Genomic DNA, 21,350 nt, shown 5'->3' on the forward strand with positions numbered 1-21,350 from the left:
AATCATCTTCCTAAGCTTGTTGTTACCGCCTCTTTGCATGTATCACAGGTGGGAGTAGTCAGCCTGGAAGTTGTAGCTGTTTAATCCCCGTGAATCAGTGGACAGTTAAGACTGTAATTTTGCACCATCTTGGGTGTTTTGCTGAGACTCTTCTATGTGTCTGTGATTCAATAAAATATTGCTACACTACAGTTGTGGCCAAAAGTATTGACACCCCTGCAATTCTGTCAGATAATACTCAGTTTCTTCCTGAAAATGATTGCAAACACAAATTCTTTGGTATTATTATCTTCATTTAATTTGTCTTAAATGAAAAAACACAAAAGAGAATGAAGCAAAAAGCAAAACATTGATCATTTCACACAAAACTCCAAAAATGGGCCAGACAGAAGTATTGGCACCCTCAGTCTAATACTTGGTTGCACAACCTTTAGCCAAAATAACTGCGACCAACCACTTCCGGTAACCATCAATGAGTTTCTTACAATGCTCTGCTGGAATTTTAGACCATTCTTCTTTGGCAAACTGCTCCAGGTCCCAGATATTTGAAGGGTGCCTTCTCCAAACTGCCATTTTTAGATCTTTCCACAGGTGTTCTATGGGATTCAGGTCTGGACTCATTGCTGGCCACCTTAGAAGTCTCCAGTGCTTTCTCTCAAACCATATGCTAGTGCTTTTAGAAGTGTGTTTTGGGTCATTGTTCTGCTGGAAGACCCATGACCTCTGAGGGAGACCCAGCTTTCTCACACTGGGCCCTACATTATGCTGCAAAATTTGCTGGTAGTCTTCTGACTTCATAATGCCATGCACACGGTCAAGCAGTCCAGTGCCAGACGCAGCAAAGCAACCCCAAAACATCAGGGAACCTCCGCCATATTTGACTGTAGGGACCGTGTTCTTTTCTTTGAATGCCTCTTATTTTCTCCTGTAACCTCTATGTTGATGCCTTTGCCCAAAAAGCTCTACTTTTGTCTCATCTGACCAGAGAACATTCTTCCAAAACGTTTTAGGCTTTTTCAGCTAAGTTTTGGCAAACTCCAGCCGGCTTTTTTATGTCTCGGGGTAAGAAGTGGGGTCTTCCTGGGTCTCCTACCATACAGTCCCTTTTCATTCAGATGCCGATGGATAGTACGGGTTGACACTGTTGTACCCTCGGACTGCAGGGCAGCTTGAACTTGTTTGGATGTTAGGCCTGTTTCACACTTCCGTTTTTTCAAATCCGTCAAAATCCGTTGTTTTCCGTAAAAAAACGGATCCGCCATTTTTTGCAGGATCCGTTTTTTTTGTCCCATAGACTTCCATTACGGTTACCGCGGATCCGTCAAAAAAACGGATCCGTTTTTAAAAAAACGGATCCGTTTGCATCAGTTTCCGTCAAAAAAACGGAAACGGATCCGTTTGGCGGACACAAAAACGGAAGTGTGAAACAGGCCTAAGTCGAGGTTCTTTATCCAACATCCGCACAATCTTGCGTTGAAATCTCTTGTCAATTGTTCTTTTCCGTCCACATCTAGGGAGGTTAGCCACAGTGCCATGGGCTTTAAACTTCTTGATGACACTGCGCACGGTAAACACAGGAACATTCAGGTCTTTGGAGATGGACTTGTAGCCTTGAGATTGCTCATGCTTCCTCACAATTTGGTTTCTCAAGTCCTCAGTTCTTTGGTCTTCTTTCTTTTCTCCATGCTCAATGTGGTACACACAAGGACACAGGACAGAGGTTGAGTCAACTTTAATCCATGTCAACTGGCTGCAAGTGTGATTTCGTTATTGCCAACACCTGTTAGGTGCCACAGGTAAGTTACAGGTGCTGTTAATTACACAAATTAGAGAAGCATCTCATGATTTTTCGAACACTGCCAATACTTTTGTCCACCCTCTTTTTTATGTTTGGTGTGGAATTATATCCAATTTGGCTTTAGGACAATTCTTTTTGTGTTTTTTCATTTAAGACAAATTAAATGAAGATAATAATACCAAAGAATTTGTGTTTGCAATCATTTTCAGGAAGAAACTGAGTATTATCTGACAGAATTGCAGGGGTGTCAATACTTTTGGCCACAACTGTATTTTACCCTCTGTTGTCTAAGTAGTATTATACCCTCGGTAAAAGGAGAGCAGTCGTTCTGTAGGATGAGTTATGGTCTATGCGGTTTAGTGCCAGCGGACTAGAGCACCCGTTGAAACCCCGCATTTCTACATTTGATGTCACATTTAGGCTAGTACAAACAATAGTCTGTGGTTCTTGACCAACCAAAGAAAGACACATAAATTTAAAAGTAAATATAAAGACATTAACGTTTGTCTTCTGGCCTACTGAATTTATGTCTGGATAATAAAGATTTAGTGTTGTGTCATCACAACCTCATTCATGTATTGTGTACAAAGTGTAGTTGTGGCACTTCTACACTCGTAAAGGCTTTGCACACAGTGCAAAGCCAGAAAAAAATTATAAGGAGGGGGATCTATAAACCCTTGAAGGCAACAAAGTGTAGTTGAAGAACTCCTACACTCATAGTGCAGAACTAGGAAAACATTATAAAGAGGGTCATACAGTAATCCTCTTCAGGTATCCGCTTCTCCTTCCTCAGGAGTCTGGGGGGACTGCATCCACTTGCTTCCTGGAGCCTGATTCCCAGGTGTCTGGGCTGTTACCTGGCTTCGGGTTGTGCCGGAGCCCCTACATGTAGAAAGTCAACAGCCCCGTTTCACCTTAACCATCGCCTGCTCCTGAATAGCAGGTGTGAAATCACAAGGACTGTACGATCTTTCAGGGGTGGTAGCTCCGTCTCAAGCTACCTCAAGGAGCCTCTTCCGGGTCCGTTCATTTTGTTCGGATTACACCCTCCGCATACCAGCAATGTTACCCCTCTATTATTAGGAATATGATCCTGGTTACAGCCTTCAGATCTTGCAGTCTTTGTGGCAAGTGTTCTATCTCTACTAGCTGCTGGTTGAACAAGATGTGATGATGGGACCCAAACTCTTCTAAGAAAACCAAACAAGAAAAGAAATGTGTATGTAGGTCAATATCACCTAAATGTAATCACATAAAAATACATGTTTTACTATTTATTATGAAACAAAACAGCTGAACAACAAAAGAATAAAAACAATTAAAAAAGCCAAAAAGAAATAGCTGAACAAATAATAATAATAATAATAATAATAATAAATTTTATTTTTATAGCGCCGACATATTCCGCAGCACTTTACATTTCAGAGGGGATTTGTACAGACAATAGACATTACAGCATAACAATAATCACATACAGTAGATTATAACAAAATACCAAGAGGAATGAGGGCCCTGCTCGCAAGCTTACAGTCTATGAGGGAAAAAGGGAGACACGAAAGGTGGGTGGTAACATTATGGCTGGTCCGTACAATCAAGGCAACTGTTAAGTGTGTAACAGTACAGACACAGAGGGCTGATGGATGCATAAAGCATGTGGGAACATGATGCGGGGAACCTGGCTATGGTAAAACTTTTGGCTGTGCCACACAGGGATAGATTAGGTTAATGTGTTGAGGCGATAGGCCTGTCTGAATAAATGCGTTTTCAGGGCACGCTTAAAATTGTGGGGATTGGGGACTAATCGTATTGACCTGGGAAGTGCATTCCAAAGAATTGGCGCAGCACGTGTAAAGTCTTGGAGACGGGAGTGGGAGGTTCTGACTATTGAGGATGCTAACCTGAGGTCATCAGCAGAACGGAGGGCGCGGGTAGGTATACTGAAACAAGGGAGGAGATGTAAGGTGGTGCTGAGCTATGGAGGGCTTTGTGGGTGAGGGCAATAAGTTTGTACTGGATTCTGGAGTGGATGGGTAACCAGTGTAATGACTGGCACAAGGTAGAGGCATCGGTGTAACGATTGGTGAGGAATATGATCCTGGCTGCAGCATTCAAGACAGATTGGAGAGGGGAGAGTTTGGTAAGAGGGAGACCGATTAGAAGAGAGTTACAATAGTCGAGACGAGAGTGATTAAGAGAAACAGTAAGAGTTTTTGCAGAGTCAAAAGTAAGAAAAGGTCGGATTCTAGAAATGTTTTTGAGGTGCAGATGACAAGAGCGAGCCAGTGATCGAATATGGGGGGCAAAGGAAAGCTCGGAATCAAGTATGACCCCAAGACAGCGGGCATGTTGCTGGGGAGTAATAGTGGAACCACACACGGAAATGGCAATGTCGGGTATAGGTGCATTAGTAGCGGGAGGAAACACAAGGAGTTCAGTCTTTGACAGGTTCAGTTTCAGATATAGTGGGGACATGATATTAGACACAGCGTTTAGACAATCGCCGGTGTTTTCTAATGACAAATAATCACTAAGAGATCTGTATAGGGACCAATCAATAACCTCCTCCAAAATACTAGCTGCAGGCAGAGTAAATGCAAATTTTTAGCAGTTTAGAGGCACAAATGCCACATTATGGTATTGGGGCAATATTGCCAGCTACTAGATGCATGATGGTAAGGAGGAGGACCCGAAACCTGCTCCAAAATGCAAGCTGCAGGCCGAGTAAATGCAAATTTGGTTGCTTAATAATATTCAAAACTTATTGTGCCACAATTTGTAAAAGAATGTATAAATAAATATATAGCTGGACCCAAAACCTCCCTTATATACATGCATAGATAATACTGCATGAAGCTGTGATGCAAACTTCACAGAAAAGACAGAGGTAGATAAGAGTATAAGCTACAGCACAAGACTGTTGTGTAAATTGAGCATGGAAAACAAAACAAAAAAAGCGAGAATAGTGAGTTAAGACATGGGAAACAAATGAGCACACAAAATTAAAAGCAGTTTAGAGGTAAAAAAGCCTCAATGTGATATTAGGACAATATTGCAACCAGCATGATGGTAAGGGAGTTACCCACACATCGCCACCGATGAGCGTGGCTTCCTCAGGGAAAGGTCCAGCTATATATTTATTAATAAATTATTTTACAAATTGTGGCACAATAATTATAATTATTAAGCAGCCATATTTGGATTTACTCTGCCTGCAGCTTACATTTTGGAGGAGGTTTTGGGTCCTCCTTCTTACCATCATGCTGCTAGTAGGTGGCAATATTGCTCTAATACCATAATGAGACAGTTTTGCCTCTAAACTGCTAAAAATTTGCATTTACTCTGCCTGCAGCTGTACTGTATTTTTTGTAAGACGCACTTTTTTCCCCAAAAAATTTGGGAGGAACATGGGGGGTGCGTCTTATAGACCGAACGCAAGCTTACCGGGGGTTGCGGCAGTGGTGTAGCAGTGAAACTGGCAGCGGCAGAAGTGTGGCGATGCTGAGACTCGGTGTCGGCGGTGCGGAGTGCACCTGAGCAGGGTCCGTTCCTCAGGATGCCGGCGACAGAAATGTGGCGACTCCGTAGCTCGGTGTCCACAGCGAGCAGAGCCGAGATCATCATGGGTTTTCCTGCGGCCGCCTTCCTGAAGCCATGGACTGCCGGAGGCAGCGCGTGCCAGATTGAGATCTCTGCGGCCCTTGGATTCAGGAAAAGGTCCGCCGAAGGCTGCGTGTGCGCAGATTGAGATTTCAATCTGCGCACACATGGCCTCAGGAACATGGCCACCGAGAAGAAACCGGTGATGCACTCGGCTCTGCTCGCCGTGGACACCGGGCTGCGGCGTCACCACATTTCTGCCACCGGCATCCTGAGGAAGGGACCCTGCTCCGCCTCACTGCTGAAACCGGACCCGCAGCATCGCACCCCGGGACTGCAGCATTGCCCCATGAGGAAGGGACCATGCCTCCTGTGACCCCGCTCTACCACTGCCGGCCCTCAGGTAAGATACCTTACATTCGGACAATAAGATGGACCCCCATTTTATAAAAATCTTTTTTCTGCTGTTTTCCACCCCAAAATTTGGGGTGGGTTTTATGGTCTGGTGCGTATTATAGTCCAAAAAATACGGTACTTTGGAGGTTATTAATTGGTCCCTATCCAGACCTCTTAGTGGTTACTTGTTCAGCCATTTCCTTTAGGCTTTTTTAATTGTTTTTATTCATGTGTTGTTCAGTTGTTTTGTCTCATAATAAATAATATTACATGTATTTTATCTGATTACATTTGGGTGATCTTGACCAATATTTACACGCTTCTTTTCTTGTTCAGTTCTTGGCAGTTATTTCCAGTGTGGTGTTCAATGATCCCCTTAATGTTTGTAGTGCCCTCATGTTCTCTGTATATAACCCAAACTCTTCTATGGAGCCCCATCTCTGTTGCCAGTCTTGCGCAATGACCTCCCCCTAGGATGCCAACTCTTGGTACCTTGTGGCTAGTGGGCCAGCTAGAATGTCTCCAGCCCTGGACCTGTCCTGGCTCGCCTCCTTCTCTCTTCCAACCCGCCAAGGCCCTGCAGTCCACTCTCCAGTTGCTGGATCCTGGCTCACCCGTGCGCAATCCGCAAGAATCCCAGCGGTGAAGACTGCGGCATGGGTTTGGGCCTTGGTGGCTCTGGGAAAGCGTCAGGTTCCAGACCACAGGATCTTGCCACCTTTGCTGTCGCGCAAGCTCTCTGGCTCCGCTATTCCTCCAGTCGCTCCCTAAAGAGTCTCGACAGATTCTGCCATCTTTGTCGCTCACTAATCACGTTGCACGATATGGAATACTAATTCTATACAGAAAAAAATGTTAAAGCTTTTTTGTAGTGTTATATACCACTGAAATGTAAAACAAAGCATGCAATAGTTTATGGATGAATAACGAAAAATTTTTGAATTTTTTTTTGGAGTGTTATATACCAACGTGATATAACATAAAGCACGTAATACTTTATGGATGACAATATAGTCAATTTTTTTACGCCCCTCAAAAAAAAGAATGTGGTCATGTGCAGCAGCTATATAAACGGTTTGCAAAAATAAAGAGAATATTTAAACAACACAATGTAACTCCAATTCAATATCAACCTATCCAGTTATGAAGCAACACCGATTGGGAATCAGTTTCTCCTGCTGTTGTGCAAATGGAACGGACAACAGGTAGAAATGATAAGCAATTAGCAAGACAACCCCTATAAAGGAGTGGTTCTGCATCTGGTGACTGCAGACCATTTCTCTGTTCTCATCCTTTTTGGCTGTTGTTTTGGTCACTTTTGCATTTTGACACTGCTCTCAGCCTTACAGTAGCATGTGGTGGTGTCTACCTCCCACCAAAGTTGCTTAGGTAGTGCAGCTCATCCAGGATGGCACATCAATGCAAGCTGTGGCAAGAAGGGTAGCTGTGTCTGTCAGCACAGTGTACAGAACATGGAGCAGATACCAGGAGAAGGGCCAGTACACCAGGAGATGTGGAGGGGGCCGTAGAAGGGCAAAAACCCAGCAGAAGGACCGCTACCTACTCCTTTATGCAAGGAGGAGCAGTGCCAGAGGCCTGCAAAATGACCTCTAGTAGGCCACTAACATGCATGTGTCTGCTGAAGCTGTCAAGAAACAGACTCCATGAGGACACAACATCCACAAGTGGGTGTTGCGCTTACAGCCCAACACCATGAAGGGCGATTAACATTTGCCAGAGATCACCAAGATTGGCAGACTTGATGACATTGACGCCCTATGCTCTTCATGGATGAGAGCAAGTTCACTCTGAGCACATGAGACAGATGTGACAGAGGTCACACACACTACTGTCTTGAGGCAATTCCACTGAAGTTGAATCACCGTATAATTTGATTTTCTACTTTGATTATCATTCCAAATCCAGATCTCTATGGGAAATTAATTTTGATTTCCTTTGATCATTTTTATGTTTTATTGTTCTCAACGCACTACACTATGTAATGAATAAAGATTTGCAACTGGAATATTTCATTCAGTGATATCTAGGATGTGGTATTTCAGTGGTCCCTTAATTTTTTTTGAGCAGTGTATTTAGCAACAGACTGCAAAATCCTAAGCCCTGCCTAAACCCGGTATTCTGCCAGTCTCCATGCTCCTGCAACTGTCCCTAGGATAAAAACAGAATGAATCTGATACAAACAACAAAGCACAAGATTAGCCCTTAGAAGGACTGTTAGTATGATGGTTCAGCATCAGCACCACTATTGACACTAGAGGACTCTGATTAAACTGTGCACACACAGGCCTGGATAACTACTCTCTCCCTCCAATCATATCTGTCCCTAACCTGTGCTATGGTGTCAGTGAGCCGAGCACTTTATCACCAGTCCTTTTATAACCTCAGAGGTAATGCGGCCAGACCATCACAGTAATGCCACTTCCAAGATGGCTATGGCATTAGTACAGGCAGGCAATCCCTGCATTCTTATTGGCTGCGTAACAGGCGACAAACATGCGGGGCAGAAATTTAAGCTTCAAATCCAAGCACCAGCCAATGCTCGTCGAGTTTCAAGCACATCCGAGCACCCAGATACTCAAGTGATAACCAAGTTTCACCGAGCACATTTGCTCATCCTTACTCAATACACAACGTTGTGGATTATAAATTTAGTGACAAAATTTACAATATATGGAGAAAGGTTTCACTTGATGGACCTAGCTCTTTTGCAACCTATGTAACTATGAATTGCATTTTCTTTTAGCATTTCATCCCATTTGTATTTTTTCCATCTTTTGGTACATTCGGTGGTAGAATAGATGGTGTTATTCAAAAGTCTCATGCTGAATGGTACCTCATCAAATACAACTGGGTATTGTAGTAATTGACAATGTACCTAACGTTGTGGCTGCACTACATGTCGGTAAAGTAATATTTGTGCCACGTATGACTCACATACTGACCTGTGTATGATGGCTTGAAGGACAATTGTGAACTATATAAGAAGACTTTGCCTCTGTTCCAAGAGAGTCTACAGGATGTTAGCTTAGGGGACCACGGCCCCAGCTGGAATAACACATATCTGCTTGATTGACCATCAATGAACCACCAGAGATGCCTTGAAGAATCCAGGTTGGGACAATCAGGTCACCTGGCCATAAACCTCACTTCTCTTGGTTAACTTCCTAAGCTTGTCATTACCTCCTCTCTGTGGGGGCCCGCCAAAAGCGGCGCATCACTGGTGGGGGCAGACAGCCCTGGAAGCAACTCTAATCCTGATGAGTTAGCGGAAGGGTGAGACTCTAATTTTCACCATCTTGGGTAATACATTATTATCACACTGTTTTACTCTCACCCTGTGTTGTCTGAGTAGCATTCTGCCCACAGGAAATGAGAGTGGGTGTTTAGTGGTATGTGCCTTGGTCCATGCGGTTTCAGCTAGCTGTCTAGAGCACTCGCTGACACCCATGTCCTCAATTTTTTTTTTTTTTTAATTTTGCCTCTCCATTGCAGAGATATTCTTCAAACAGAGGCTTGACATACATCTGTCTGGGATTGTTTAGTGAATCCTGCATTGAGCAGGGGGTTGGACACGATTACACTTGAGGTCCCTTCCAACTCTAACATTCTAACATATTATGAAAATAGTGGGAAATAATGAGTTAACCATTTTAAGTGAAAGTAGGTGTTATTTTTCACTGGGAGCGTGTACATCTTCTGCCTGTACGATTTCCCAACCATAAGTAGGCAGCAACATACTAGAGAGAGAGTGAGATGTAAGGTTACAGCTCTGATCTTCTTGTTTCACCTCCGTGATTAAACAGTGTTGGGTAAATAGTACAGATAACTTAAACCTTTCAAATAAGGCCAATGTGAAGAGGGGAAGCACAACTGAGTTTAGCTGTGTCACATTATAAACCCTTCTATCAGCTCTCCTCCTCTCATAACACTGTCAGCTCTGCTGTATGGCCCTGCTCTACTGCCTCTCCAGAGGTGAGAGCTCAACTTGTAAGCTCAGAATGAACAATGCCATAAATCCCAACCAGATAAGCGTATGCTACACTACACAATGATATTCATAATTGTACACATAGACATGAATGGAATATAAATGGAATATAAATTTACCCTGATAGTCTGTTTTATATGTGGAATTCTGCATATGATCCTGGATGGTTATAATGTGCAATGCTACTGTCTACATCCCACTCAATAAAACATTAATAAAATATACGTAATTAAATACAAATTTGCACTAATAGATGATGGAATGAAGAATAAATAGGACCACTACTTGAGCCTTCCTTAAATTGCTGTAAAATTTGGTTTTCCGATGTAGCATACATAGCTTGAGGCTCTATTATTTGGTTTATGTAAGGTGCAGTCACCTAAGCTTGTACCTGTTCACATTTCAATATATAGAGAATCAGCTCACCACAGCTTGTATGCGGCTACTTTCCTCTCCCAGAACTTGTAACTCGTCTAAAACAGCAGCAAAATATTCCTTTATAAAAATTATGTGAGCTTTATTAATTAAATGGCAGCTGATTAGAGACATTTATAAAGTTAGTATAGAGAAAAGAAAAAGCAATCACTTTTGGGCTGACACGTTTCTGACCATGCGGCCCTTGTTCTTTGCCCACAATTTATGAAATTAATATACAAACCTTTTAAACCGTGTGACAATTATGGACACATACCTCTACTTCCTATATATGATGTAAATACTACAATATAAAATCCATGCAATTGATTATAAAAATACAAAATCATAGGTACACATATATTAGAAATAAAAAGGAGATAATATAGTATTAAATCTAATGTTTAAGACCAGTCAGGTGGGTAGAATTAAACATTAATATCCAAAAAGCTTCTCTATTTAGGGGCACCCTTCTTTGATCACCATGAACTGCTCTGATAACTCTTTCTGTAAAACATTTACCACATTCAGGACATGAATATGGAATCTCCCATGTTTTGATGGTCAGCAAGTGGCTTCTCTCCTGTGTGACTTCTTCGATGTGTAACAAGACCTGACTTGTGTTTAAAACTTTTTCCACATTCTGAACACGAAAATGGCTTCTCCTCTCTGTGAATTTTTTGATGATCAACAAGATTTGGTTTCCGAGAAAAACATTTCCCACATTCTGAGCATGAAAATGGCTTCTCTCCTGTGTGAGTTTTTTCATGGTCAACAAGATTTACTTTCTGAGAAAAACGTTTCCCACATTCTAAACATGGATATGGCTTCTCCCCTGTGTGACGTTTCTGATGTACAACAAGATGAGATTTTCGGATAAAACATTTCCCACATTCTGTGCATAAGAATGGCTTCTCCCCAGTGTGAATTTTCTCATGTGTAGCAAGATCTGACCTCTTTTTAAAACATTTCCCACATTCTGAACATGAAAATGGCTTCTCCCCTGTGTGAGTTTTTTGATGGTCCACAAGACTTGATTTTCGAGAAAAAAATTTCCCACATTCTAAACAGGAAAATGGCTTTTCCCCACTGTGACTTCTCTCATGTCTAATAAAATGCGATGGACAGTTAAAACATGCCCCACATTCTAAACAGGAGTACCGCTTCTCCCCAGTTTGACTTCTCTCATATGTAATAAGATGTGATTTCTCTGTAAAACATTTCCTGCAAATAGAACATGAAAATGGTTTCTGCCCAATTTGAGTTTTTCTATGTTCTTGATTATAAGATTTCCATGTAAAAAATTTCTCACATTCTGAACATGGAAATTCCTTTGCTTCTGGGTGACTTTTCTTAGGTTTAACAAGGTGAGATATGTCTACGTAACATTTTCCACATTTTAGACATTCAAATACATTCTCTCCTCCTTGAGATCTTCCATATTCATCATCCGTTCGGTTATTTTCCTTAACAGTCTGTAATGCATCAGAATATTGGTCCTGCTGAAAAGGATCAGATGATAGATCTTCACTGTGATGGGCTGAAGGTATATCTTGGATAATGGTATAATCTTCATCTGCTTCTTGTTTGATTCCATGATCATCTGCTTTAAAATCAGAAGATATCACATATGTTCTGATACAGTCATCTGTCAAGATGAAAAATCGATTTTTATACATTAGTTTTAATATTGATGTTTAAATTTTAATATTTCTATATAATCATTTCCATGCAAATTGCAGGACATGTAGAAGAATTCAAACTCAGTAGAAGGCACAAATGCATGCGACAAACAAACTTCTGATAAAAAACTACCGTATTTTTCCGACCATAAGACGCACTTTTTCCCCCCAAAATTTCGGGGGAAAGTGGGGGGTGCGTCTTATGGTCGCAATACACGGTCTAACCTGGTGGCTGGTGGCAGCGGGCGGGGCTCTGCGGTGCGGTGGTGGCAGCGGGCTGTGCTCCGGTGCAGGGGTGGCGGCTCCGCCGGCATTTCTTCGCAACCCGGAGGCCCCCGCAGTTCCCTTGCTGGCCGCCGCCATGTTGCGGTGGCCTCCGGGAGCATGGACGCCAGGAAGATGGCCGCCGGTCCGGGGACGGCGCGTGCGCAGCTTCAGATCTCATCCCGAGATCTCGGGGGACGAGATCTCGTTGCCGAGATTTGAATCTCGTCCCCCGAGATCTCGGGACGAGATCTGATCCCGCGCATGCGCCGTCCCCGGACCGGCGGCCATCTTTCCGGCGTCCATGCTCCCGGAGGCCACCGCAACATGGCGGCGGCCAGCAAGGGAACTGCGGGGGCCTCCGGGCTGCGAAGAAATGCCGGCGGAGCCTCGGCCCCTGCACCGGAGCACAGCCCGCTGCCACCACCGCACCGCAGAGCACCGCCCGCTGCCACCACCGCAGAGCCCACCTGCCCCAGCACTGCTGCCCCTGCCCCAGCACTGCTGCCCCTGCCCCAGCACAGCTGCCACCACCGCAGAGCCCACCTGCCCCAGCACAGCTGCCCCTGCCCCAGCACAGCTGCCCCTGCCCCAGCACAGCTGCCCCTGCCCCAGCACAGCTGCCCCTGCCCCAGCACAGCTTCCCCAGCACAGCTGCCCCAGCACAGAGCCGCCACCGCATGAGCCTGGACCTCTGAATGACCCCTGTGACTACTTCTCCACCTGTGCCGGATCCCTTCCAAGGTAAGCTGAATTCGGACTGTAAGACGGACCCCCATTTGACACATTATTTTTTTTCCCTATTTTCCTACTGAAAATTGGGGTGCGTCTTATGGTCCGTTGCATCTTATAGTCCGAAAAATACATTAAGTAATGTCATGTAGTGTTATTAATTGGGTTATTAAGGCATTTCTTATTACTCTTGTAACCGTAAGTCTACATTTTTTTGAAGCAATGACAAATTTATTAATACAAATTGTAATTCAAAGCTTTGAAACATCCCTTTATACTCATACATATGTATACAATAATACACTTTTTCAAAAATTTGTATTCTCCAGAAAACATTTTTTTCAATTTGCTCCTAGTGAATTCAGCTGTAATCCTGCTGCAGTGCATTATAGCACAACCTCCACCAGGGGGTACTGCTGAGGGACGAGAGTTTGCACACACAATGTAGCACCACTGAGCAGCAGCACGAGCGCCACCAGGTGGCGAAAGAGTGGTCAGATGAGCCGAGTGAGAAAGTCAAGAAAACAGGACCAGAGAAAAAGCAATACACGTAGTCAAATACAAGCCATAAGTTAGAGCCAGTCATGAGCAGAGATAACAGACGTGAGACAGTAAAACAGGTCAGAAGACAAGCTGAGTCACATACCAAGAGGTCCAAGCACAGGGAACGAAAATGAAGACAAGCAGGGTGGCAGGAAAGGGAAGTCACGGGATCAGCGCAAACGGACAGAGGACAAAACACGGTATCAAGGGGTCAGCTGCTCTAGCCTGGGAGCATGAACTATCACTGACATTGGTCTGCAGGCCACAGCAGACTGAAATAGCCACACAGAACGCAAAACAAGGCAGAGAAGGTTAACCCCCGCACGACCAGACCGGGAAGAGAACAAGATTGGGAAGAAACAAACCCCGGCCTGGATCATGACAATACCCCTTTCTCAACGGGGGGCCACAGGACCCCCAGGTTTATCTGGACAATGAGCGTGAAAGTCCCGGTAGAACCGATCTGCATGGACCGAACATGCCGGCACCCACGACCGGTCCTCAGGACCATAACCCTTCCAATGGACCAAATACTGAAGAGAAAGGCGGAGCATACAAGAATCCACAACCCTTTCCACCTCCATCTCGGTCTGGCCATCCACCATAACAGGTGGTGGCTGCAAGGGAGACTCACCTGAGGAAGACACCGACTGCTTCAGAAGCGCCTTATGGAACACATAGGGGATCCGCAATGACGAAGGCAGGTGAAAGGCCACAGGATTAACCACCTCTAAAATTTCATAAGGACCAATAAACTTGGGACCCAACTTAGCAGAAGGAATCCTCAAACTTATATTCTTGGTGGATAAACATACCTCATCCCCAACCTGGAAAGCCGGCCCCACCAAACGTCGTTTATCCGCAAAAAATTTATACTTGCCCTGAGCCTCCCCAATGTTTCTCTGAACCTCCCTTCAAACCTCCCCCAACCGCTGAAAGGCCGAATCAGCCCCTGGACACCCCGAATCCAGCAGGGAAAACTCACCAAAGTGAGGGTGAAACCCAGTGGACTGACTGACACTATTATTAAAAGCGAATTCTGCCATGGGTACCGAAGAGCACCAATCATCCTGTCTAGACGTGGCAAGTCACTGCAATATCTGCTCCAAAGACTGATTGGTTCTTTCAGTCTGACCATTGGTCTCGGGATGATAAGCCGACGAAAAGGCCAGACTGATATCCAGCCTTTTACAAAAAAGCCCTCCAGAATTTCGACACAAATTGTACCCCTCTATCAAACACCACACTGACAGGCACACCATGCAATCAGACCACATGCTCAATGAATAGAACTGATAGAGTCTCAGCATTATGAAGACCTGCCAATGGTACAAAATGCACCTGTTTACTGAACCTATCAACTACCCAGATCATGGTTTTGCCATTAGAGGGGGGAAGATCGGTGATAAAATCCATGGACAGATGAGTCCACGGTCTATCTGGAATTCGGAGTGGTATCAATTCGCCGGCCAGCCGGTTAAGGGAGGTTTTTGCGCGGGCACAATTTTCACAGGAGGACACAAACCCAGTGACGTCAGAAGCCAATGAGGGCCACAAAACAGCCTAGCGATGGCTTTACGTGTGGCCAAGATTCCAGGATGCCCACTCAGAGTTGAGTCATGGAACTCCCAAAGCACCCTTAACCGATACTGGACAGGCACGAAGAACTTATTATTAGGTATGGACGGAGGAGCAAGAGATTGGACCTCACGAAACTCCTGCTCCAATGCTGAGGAAACCGCAGCCACAACCACTCCGCACTGAAGAATGGAGGAAGAAGGTTCAGGAGGTGATATTGGATCCAGGCTGCAAGATAAGACACATTCTTGGACCCCAGCCTGAAACTGATTGAAGACTGAAATCGGGAAAAAAAGTGACCATCTCGCCTGTCTTGGGGTTAAATGTTTGGCGGACTCGATGCAAGACAGGTTCTTGTGATCCGTAATGACAGTGATACAACGGACAGCCGCCTCCAAAAAATGCCTCCATTCTTCAAATGCCAATTTAATGGCCAATAACTCCCGGTTACCCACATCATAATTCCTTGCAGCAGAGGAAAATTTTTTCCAAAAGAAGGCACAGGGTCTCAAGTTAACATGGTGGGCCCCTGGGACAACACCGCCCCCACTCTCACCTCCGAGGCGTCCACCTCCACGACAAATAGTTTAGGCAAATCAGGTTGAACCAGCACAGGGGACGGACATGAAACAGTTTTTTAAAGAAGAAAATATTGCCACAGCTGGAGCTGACCAGTTTTTGAGATCAACCCCCTTAAGAGTTAGGGGTCTGACCACCTGGGAAAACCCCTTGATGAATTTTCTATAGTAATTAGCGAAACCCAGAAAACGCTGAAGATCTTTGGGTTGCACCCAATCCACAATGGCCTGTACCTTTCTAGGGTCCATACGAAACCCCTCAGCAGACAAAATTACCCCTAGAAAGGAGAATTCTTGAGCAAAAAAATGAACACTTCTCCAGTTTAGCAAATAGTTCTCCCTGAGCCTCTGGAGGACCGCACGGAGGTGACCCATGTGACTCTTTATCTGGATGATATCTTCATATACTATTCTGATAAACTACCATGAAGCACCCAATAAAATCTGAGAAAACATGATTAATGAAATTCTGGAATACTGCTGGCGCGGAAGTCAGGCCAAAGGGCATAACCAAATTCTCAAACAAACCCTCAGAGGTGAGAAATGCAGTTATTCACTCATCCCTCTCCCACATACGGATGATATTATATGCTCCCCTGAGAGGTTCAACTTAGAGAACCACCTGGCCCCTGACAATTGATTGTACAAATCAGGTATAAGTGGGAGGGGATGTGTTCCTTACAGTGATTTTATTCAATTCTCGAAAATCGAGGCATGGGTGTAAACCATCCTTTTTCTTAACAGAAAAGAACCCCGTGGCCACAGGAGAAACAGATGGCCAATTGTGCCCTTTACGAAGGCTATCAGAGATATACTTCTTCATAGCGGCCCGCTCAGAGCCGGAGAGATTGCACAGACGGGCTTTGGGCAATATGGCACCAGGAACAAGATCAACAGCACAATCGAATGGGTGGTGTGGTGGTAGAACCTCAGCCTCCTTTTTGGAGAACACATCCTCAAAGTCCTTCAGGTTCTCCGGAATACCCTCCAGACTGACGGATGATACAAGTACAGTAGTAAGGCAACTTCTCCTACTATTAGGACCCCATTTAACAATGTCCCGAGATTCCCAGTCTATCATAGGATTATGTAACTGAAACCAGGGGAACCCCAACACCAGTCCAGCAGGCAGATTATCCAGAACAAAACATGAAATACGTTCCTGGTGCAAGGAACCCACTTTAAGGTGAAATTTCTCTGACAACAAATTTGATGACATTCTTAGCCAGTGGTGTTTTATCAATGGCAACAACATGATTAGGAGTCTCCAGCCTAACTGTCCCTAACTTACACTTGGTCACCAAGTTAGAGTCAATAAAGTTCATGGACGACCCACAGTCCACAAAAGCAGAAGTGGGCGTGAAGCAACTCCCACAACTAAGTACAACTTCCAACAATACCTTTGAAAATGAGGAAAAAGGTACCTGAGAGTCTGGGTGACCTGCACGACATTAACCCAGACTCAGCCACTTGTTAGTCGGTGGGTGTACTGCTCAGCTGAGCGCTTTCCCTGAACCAGACCCATGATAGTGTCCTCTGCCAACCTGACACGGTCCGGTTTGTCATAGATAAGTTCTAGGGCCTTAAATAACCTATCCACCTACATCCGTTCAGGGGCAGTGGGGGCAGCGAGAAAGCCCAAGATTGGGCCCCTCCCTGAGTAAGGAAATAATCCCCACCTGCTGAGTCTCATTCCCAGACGATCGAGGTCTAAGAGAAAACAATATTTTACAACTCTCCCTGAACATACGAAATTTATCTTTCTCACCACAAAAGATGTCAGGAAGCTAAACCGAGGATTCGGGCGAGTGCAAAGCAATATCTACAGAATCACCAGGTCGACTAACAGCATGAGGGGTGGTTCCCAGCACGGTCTTAACAGTCTCCATCAACTCTTTTTGTAATGGAGTATGGGACAAGGCTATGGCCCGATGTTCCACTGATAAATCCCACATAATCTTTGTCAAACTGGACACCTGATGCACCAAGTTACGAAGCAGATCCATGACCAGAGAAAAAAAAAAAAAATGCAAAATCTCCTTTAAATGTATGGTCAGTGATTCTTGTAATGCTGCTGCAGTGCAGTATATCGCAACCTCCACCAGGGGGTGCTGGTGAGGGAAGAGAGGTTGCACACACAGTGTAGCACCACTGAGCAGCAGCAGGACACCACCAGGTGGCAAAAGAGTGGTCAGACGAGCCGAGTCAGAAACTGTCAGTAAAACAGGACCAGAGGAAAAAGCAATACACATGGTCAAATACAAGCCAGAAATCAGAGCCAGATGGGATCAGAGACGCGAGACAGTAAAACAGGTCAGAAAACAAGCTGAGTCACATACCAAGAGGTCCATGCACAGGGAGCGAACACTAAGACAAGTGGGGTAGCAGGAAAGGGAAGTCACGGGATCAGAGTATACTAGCAGAGGACAAAACATGGTATCAAGGGGTCAGCTGCTCTAGCCTGGGAGCATGAACTAACACATTGGTCTGCAGGCCACAGCAGACTGAAATAGCCACACAGAACCCAAAATGAGGCAGAAAAGGTTAACCTCCGCACGACCAGACTGGAGAGAGAATAACAGGAAACAAACCCCGGCCTGGATCATGACATCAGCATAATGGTGGTCATCTGGCTGTCATTTTGTTAAATTGTAGAGGACATGCAAAAGGGCAGCCTGTTACAGTAGCTCCTTCTTTGCTCTCCTTTTTTCTCTATTTTCTCCCTCTTTTTTTATTGTTACTCCAAAGGACATTGCACTATGGAAAACCATAAGAGGACCTGGACCTTTGATGGCCTTTTTACCTTGTTTTTACTTGGATCTATTGTGTTGGGAAATCCAGGAACTGAAAAAGACCCTATTGTCTACTCCAGAGAAGCTATACTGCTGCTTAGGGATACAGCAAGGCAGCATGCTGCTAATAGACCAGAGGATATTCTACCAGAAATAAGGAGGACTAAGAGAAGAGGTTGCAGAGCTGGAGCCCTCAGGAAAGCACTGTCGGCGCTGACCAGACATCATCGGGAATTAAGGGAGTGCAGTATGTTGCTGTTTACAGAGACCTGGCTCACCGAAGGTACTCCGGACACTGTTGTCTCGTTGGATGGCTTTAAACTCATTCGCGCGGACAGGACAAGGGAGAGCGGTAAGAGGAAAGGCGGAGGGCTGGTGATATTTGTGAATGATAGATGGTGTGACTCTATGCATATCGTGGTCAAAGAGCAAACATGCTGTAAGGACATTGAGCTATTAGCTGTGGGCATGAGACCTTTTTATTTACCGAGGGAACTATCGCATGTAATCATGATGGCTGCATATGTCCCCCCTTCTGCGAAAGCTGATGCCGCCACTGAGGTCCTACAATCCACAGTGAGCATGATGCAGTCCCTCCACCCCCAAGCTCTCCTTCTGGTTTCGGGAGACTTCAATCATGTGTCTCCAGCATCCATACTACCCGGTTGCACACAGTATGTTACCTGCCTCACTAGAGACAACAAAATATTGGACTTGTTCTTTGCCAATGTGAGAGGGGCATATGCCTCGTCAGCCCTACTGCCCCTTGGAAGATCGGATCACAACCTAGTGCACCTCCAACCCGTGTACAAGCCACTTGTACAGAGAGAACCTGCTGTCAATCGCACAGTGAGGATATGGACTGAGGAGAGTGATGATGCTCTGAGAGACTGCTTTGACACAACCACTTGGGATGTGCTGCAAGATTCCTATGGTGATGACATGGATGGTCTCACACACTGTATAACGGACTTCATTAATTTCTGTGTAGACAACACGGTACCCACAAAAGTAGTGAGGTGCTTATCTAACAATAAACCATGAATCAGCCCCGGAATAAAGGCTCTTCTCAAAGAGAAGAAGTTGGCCTTCAGATCAGGTGACAAGGGCAGGCTGAGAGATGTGCAGAAAGATCTTAAGAATCTAATCAGGCAGGGAAAGGCTAATTATAAGAGAAAGATTGAACTGAAATTGTCACAGAAAAGGATTCATGAAGTCTGGGAGGGTCTAAAGTCTATATCTGGGCATAGACAGACTGTCTCCAGGATGGTTGTAGATAAAGAGGTGCTTAATGAACTTAATCTATTCTTTAACAGATTTAATCACACACTGGCTGCTCCTGCCCCTGTATACCATTCACACCTCTCTGCTACAATACCCTCACCCCCTGCCGCAACTTGTCAACTGAGCCAGGGTCTGTTCTTCACAAGTACCCAGGTTGCAAAAGAACTGGATAAGATCAAAGTTTTGAAGGCTGCAGGTCCTGACGGCATCAGTACAAGGCTAATCAAAACCTGCGGGCTCCAGCTGAGTGAGATCATTGCATATCTGTTCAATATGAGGCTGAGAATAGGTATCGTACCACAACTGTGGAAATTATCGTATGTGGAACCAGTTTCGAAGAAACCTTATCCGAAAGACCTTAATGACTATAGACCTGTAGCATTGACATCACACCTGATGAAGGTACTAGAGAGATTGGTTCTCACACGTCTCCGTCCTCTAGTGAGCTCGGATATAGACCCTCTCCAGTTTGCCTACAGGCCGGGCATTGGTGTGGATGATGCCATTATCCACCTTCTAGATAGGACTCTCACTCACCTGGAGAAACCTGGGAACACTTTGAGAATAATGTTCTTCGATTTCTCTAGTGCTTTTAATACCATACAGCCAGGTCTACTGAGAGACAAGCTGGGCCTTGTTGACGTGGACCTCAAACTCTCTACCTGGATCCTTAACTACCTCACGAACCGACCTCAGTTTGTAAAGGTTACGGACAGTGTGTCAGACACGGTGATCTGCAATACAGGGGCACCTCAAGGTACAGTTCTTGACCCTTTTCTCTTCACACTGTACACTGCGGATTTTAAGTGCAACTCATCTAGCTGCTACTTGCAGAAGTATTCTGATGACTCTGCACTAGTAGGCCTCATCACAGGAGGAGATGAAAGAGAGTACAGAGATACTAACCAAGCTTTTGTGGAGTGGTGTCAGAGGAACCACCTTAGGATTAATTCCGGGAAGACCAAGGAATTGGTGGTGGACTTTCGCAAGGGAAAAAATCCACCAGTAGCGGTGAACATTCAGGGAAATGACATTGAGATAGTCAACACCTATAAGTACCTTGGTGTGATCCTCAATAATAAGCTTGACTGGGCCCATCACTTGGATGCAGTGTACAGGAAGGGCCACAGTAGGCTTTATCTGCTCAGAAGGCTGAGAGCCTTCGGTGTTAGGGGGGCACTCCTTGCATCCTTCTTCAACTCTGTTGTGGCATCAGTCATCTTCTTTGGTGTGGCATGCTGGGGTAGTGGTATATCAACCAGGGACAGGAATAGGCTGGACAAACTGATTAGAAGGGCCAGCTCTGTCCTGGGATGCCCCCTTGATCCAGTTCAGGAAGTAGGCGACATGAGGATACTGGCCAAGGTGAGCTACATGGTGCAGAATGATTCCCATCCCATGCATGAGACCGTGACAAAGATGTGCAGTACTGTCAGTGACCGGCTACTTCATCCTAAATGTGAGAGGGAGCGCTATCGAAAGTCCTTCCTTCCTGCTGCAGTTAGGCTGTATAACCAGCACTGTCCAAAACGGAGAACGACCCAAACAGTGAACTGATAGATCCAAAGTTGTGATAGTCCGGTTATATCTTTTTTTTCGTATATGTACCTACCTACTGTCAATGTAATGCCTTTATGCATCTGTATCTGTACTTGTTCCTGCCTTGCTGCTGTAATGCTCTGA

At 44.9% G+C, this 21,350-nt stretch overlaps 1 protein-coding gene across 1 annotated transcript in view; it reads right to left on the reverse strand.

The window, feature by feature from the left end:
* Positions 1-21,350, reverse strand: part of LOC141051130 (uncharacterized) — a 96,790-nt gene that overhangs the window by 23,038 nt on the left and 52,402 nt on the right. Inside the window, 1 exon segment of the mRNA XM_073548016.1 lies at positions 10,828-11,862. Coding sequence (XP_073404117.1) covers positions 10,828-11,862 — 1,035 coding nt within the window.

The sequence above is a fragment of the Dendrobates tinctorius genome, unplaced genomic scaffold (assembly GCF_039654945.1).
Source record: "Dendrobates tinctorius isolate UK_male_01 unplaced genomic scaffold, ASM3965494v1 ptg000155l, whole genome shotgun sequence".
Lineage (NCBI taxonomy): Eukaryota > Metazoa > Chordata > Amphibia > Anura > Dendrobatidae > Dendrobates > Dendrobates tinctorius.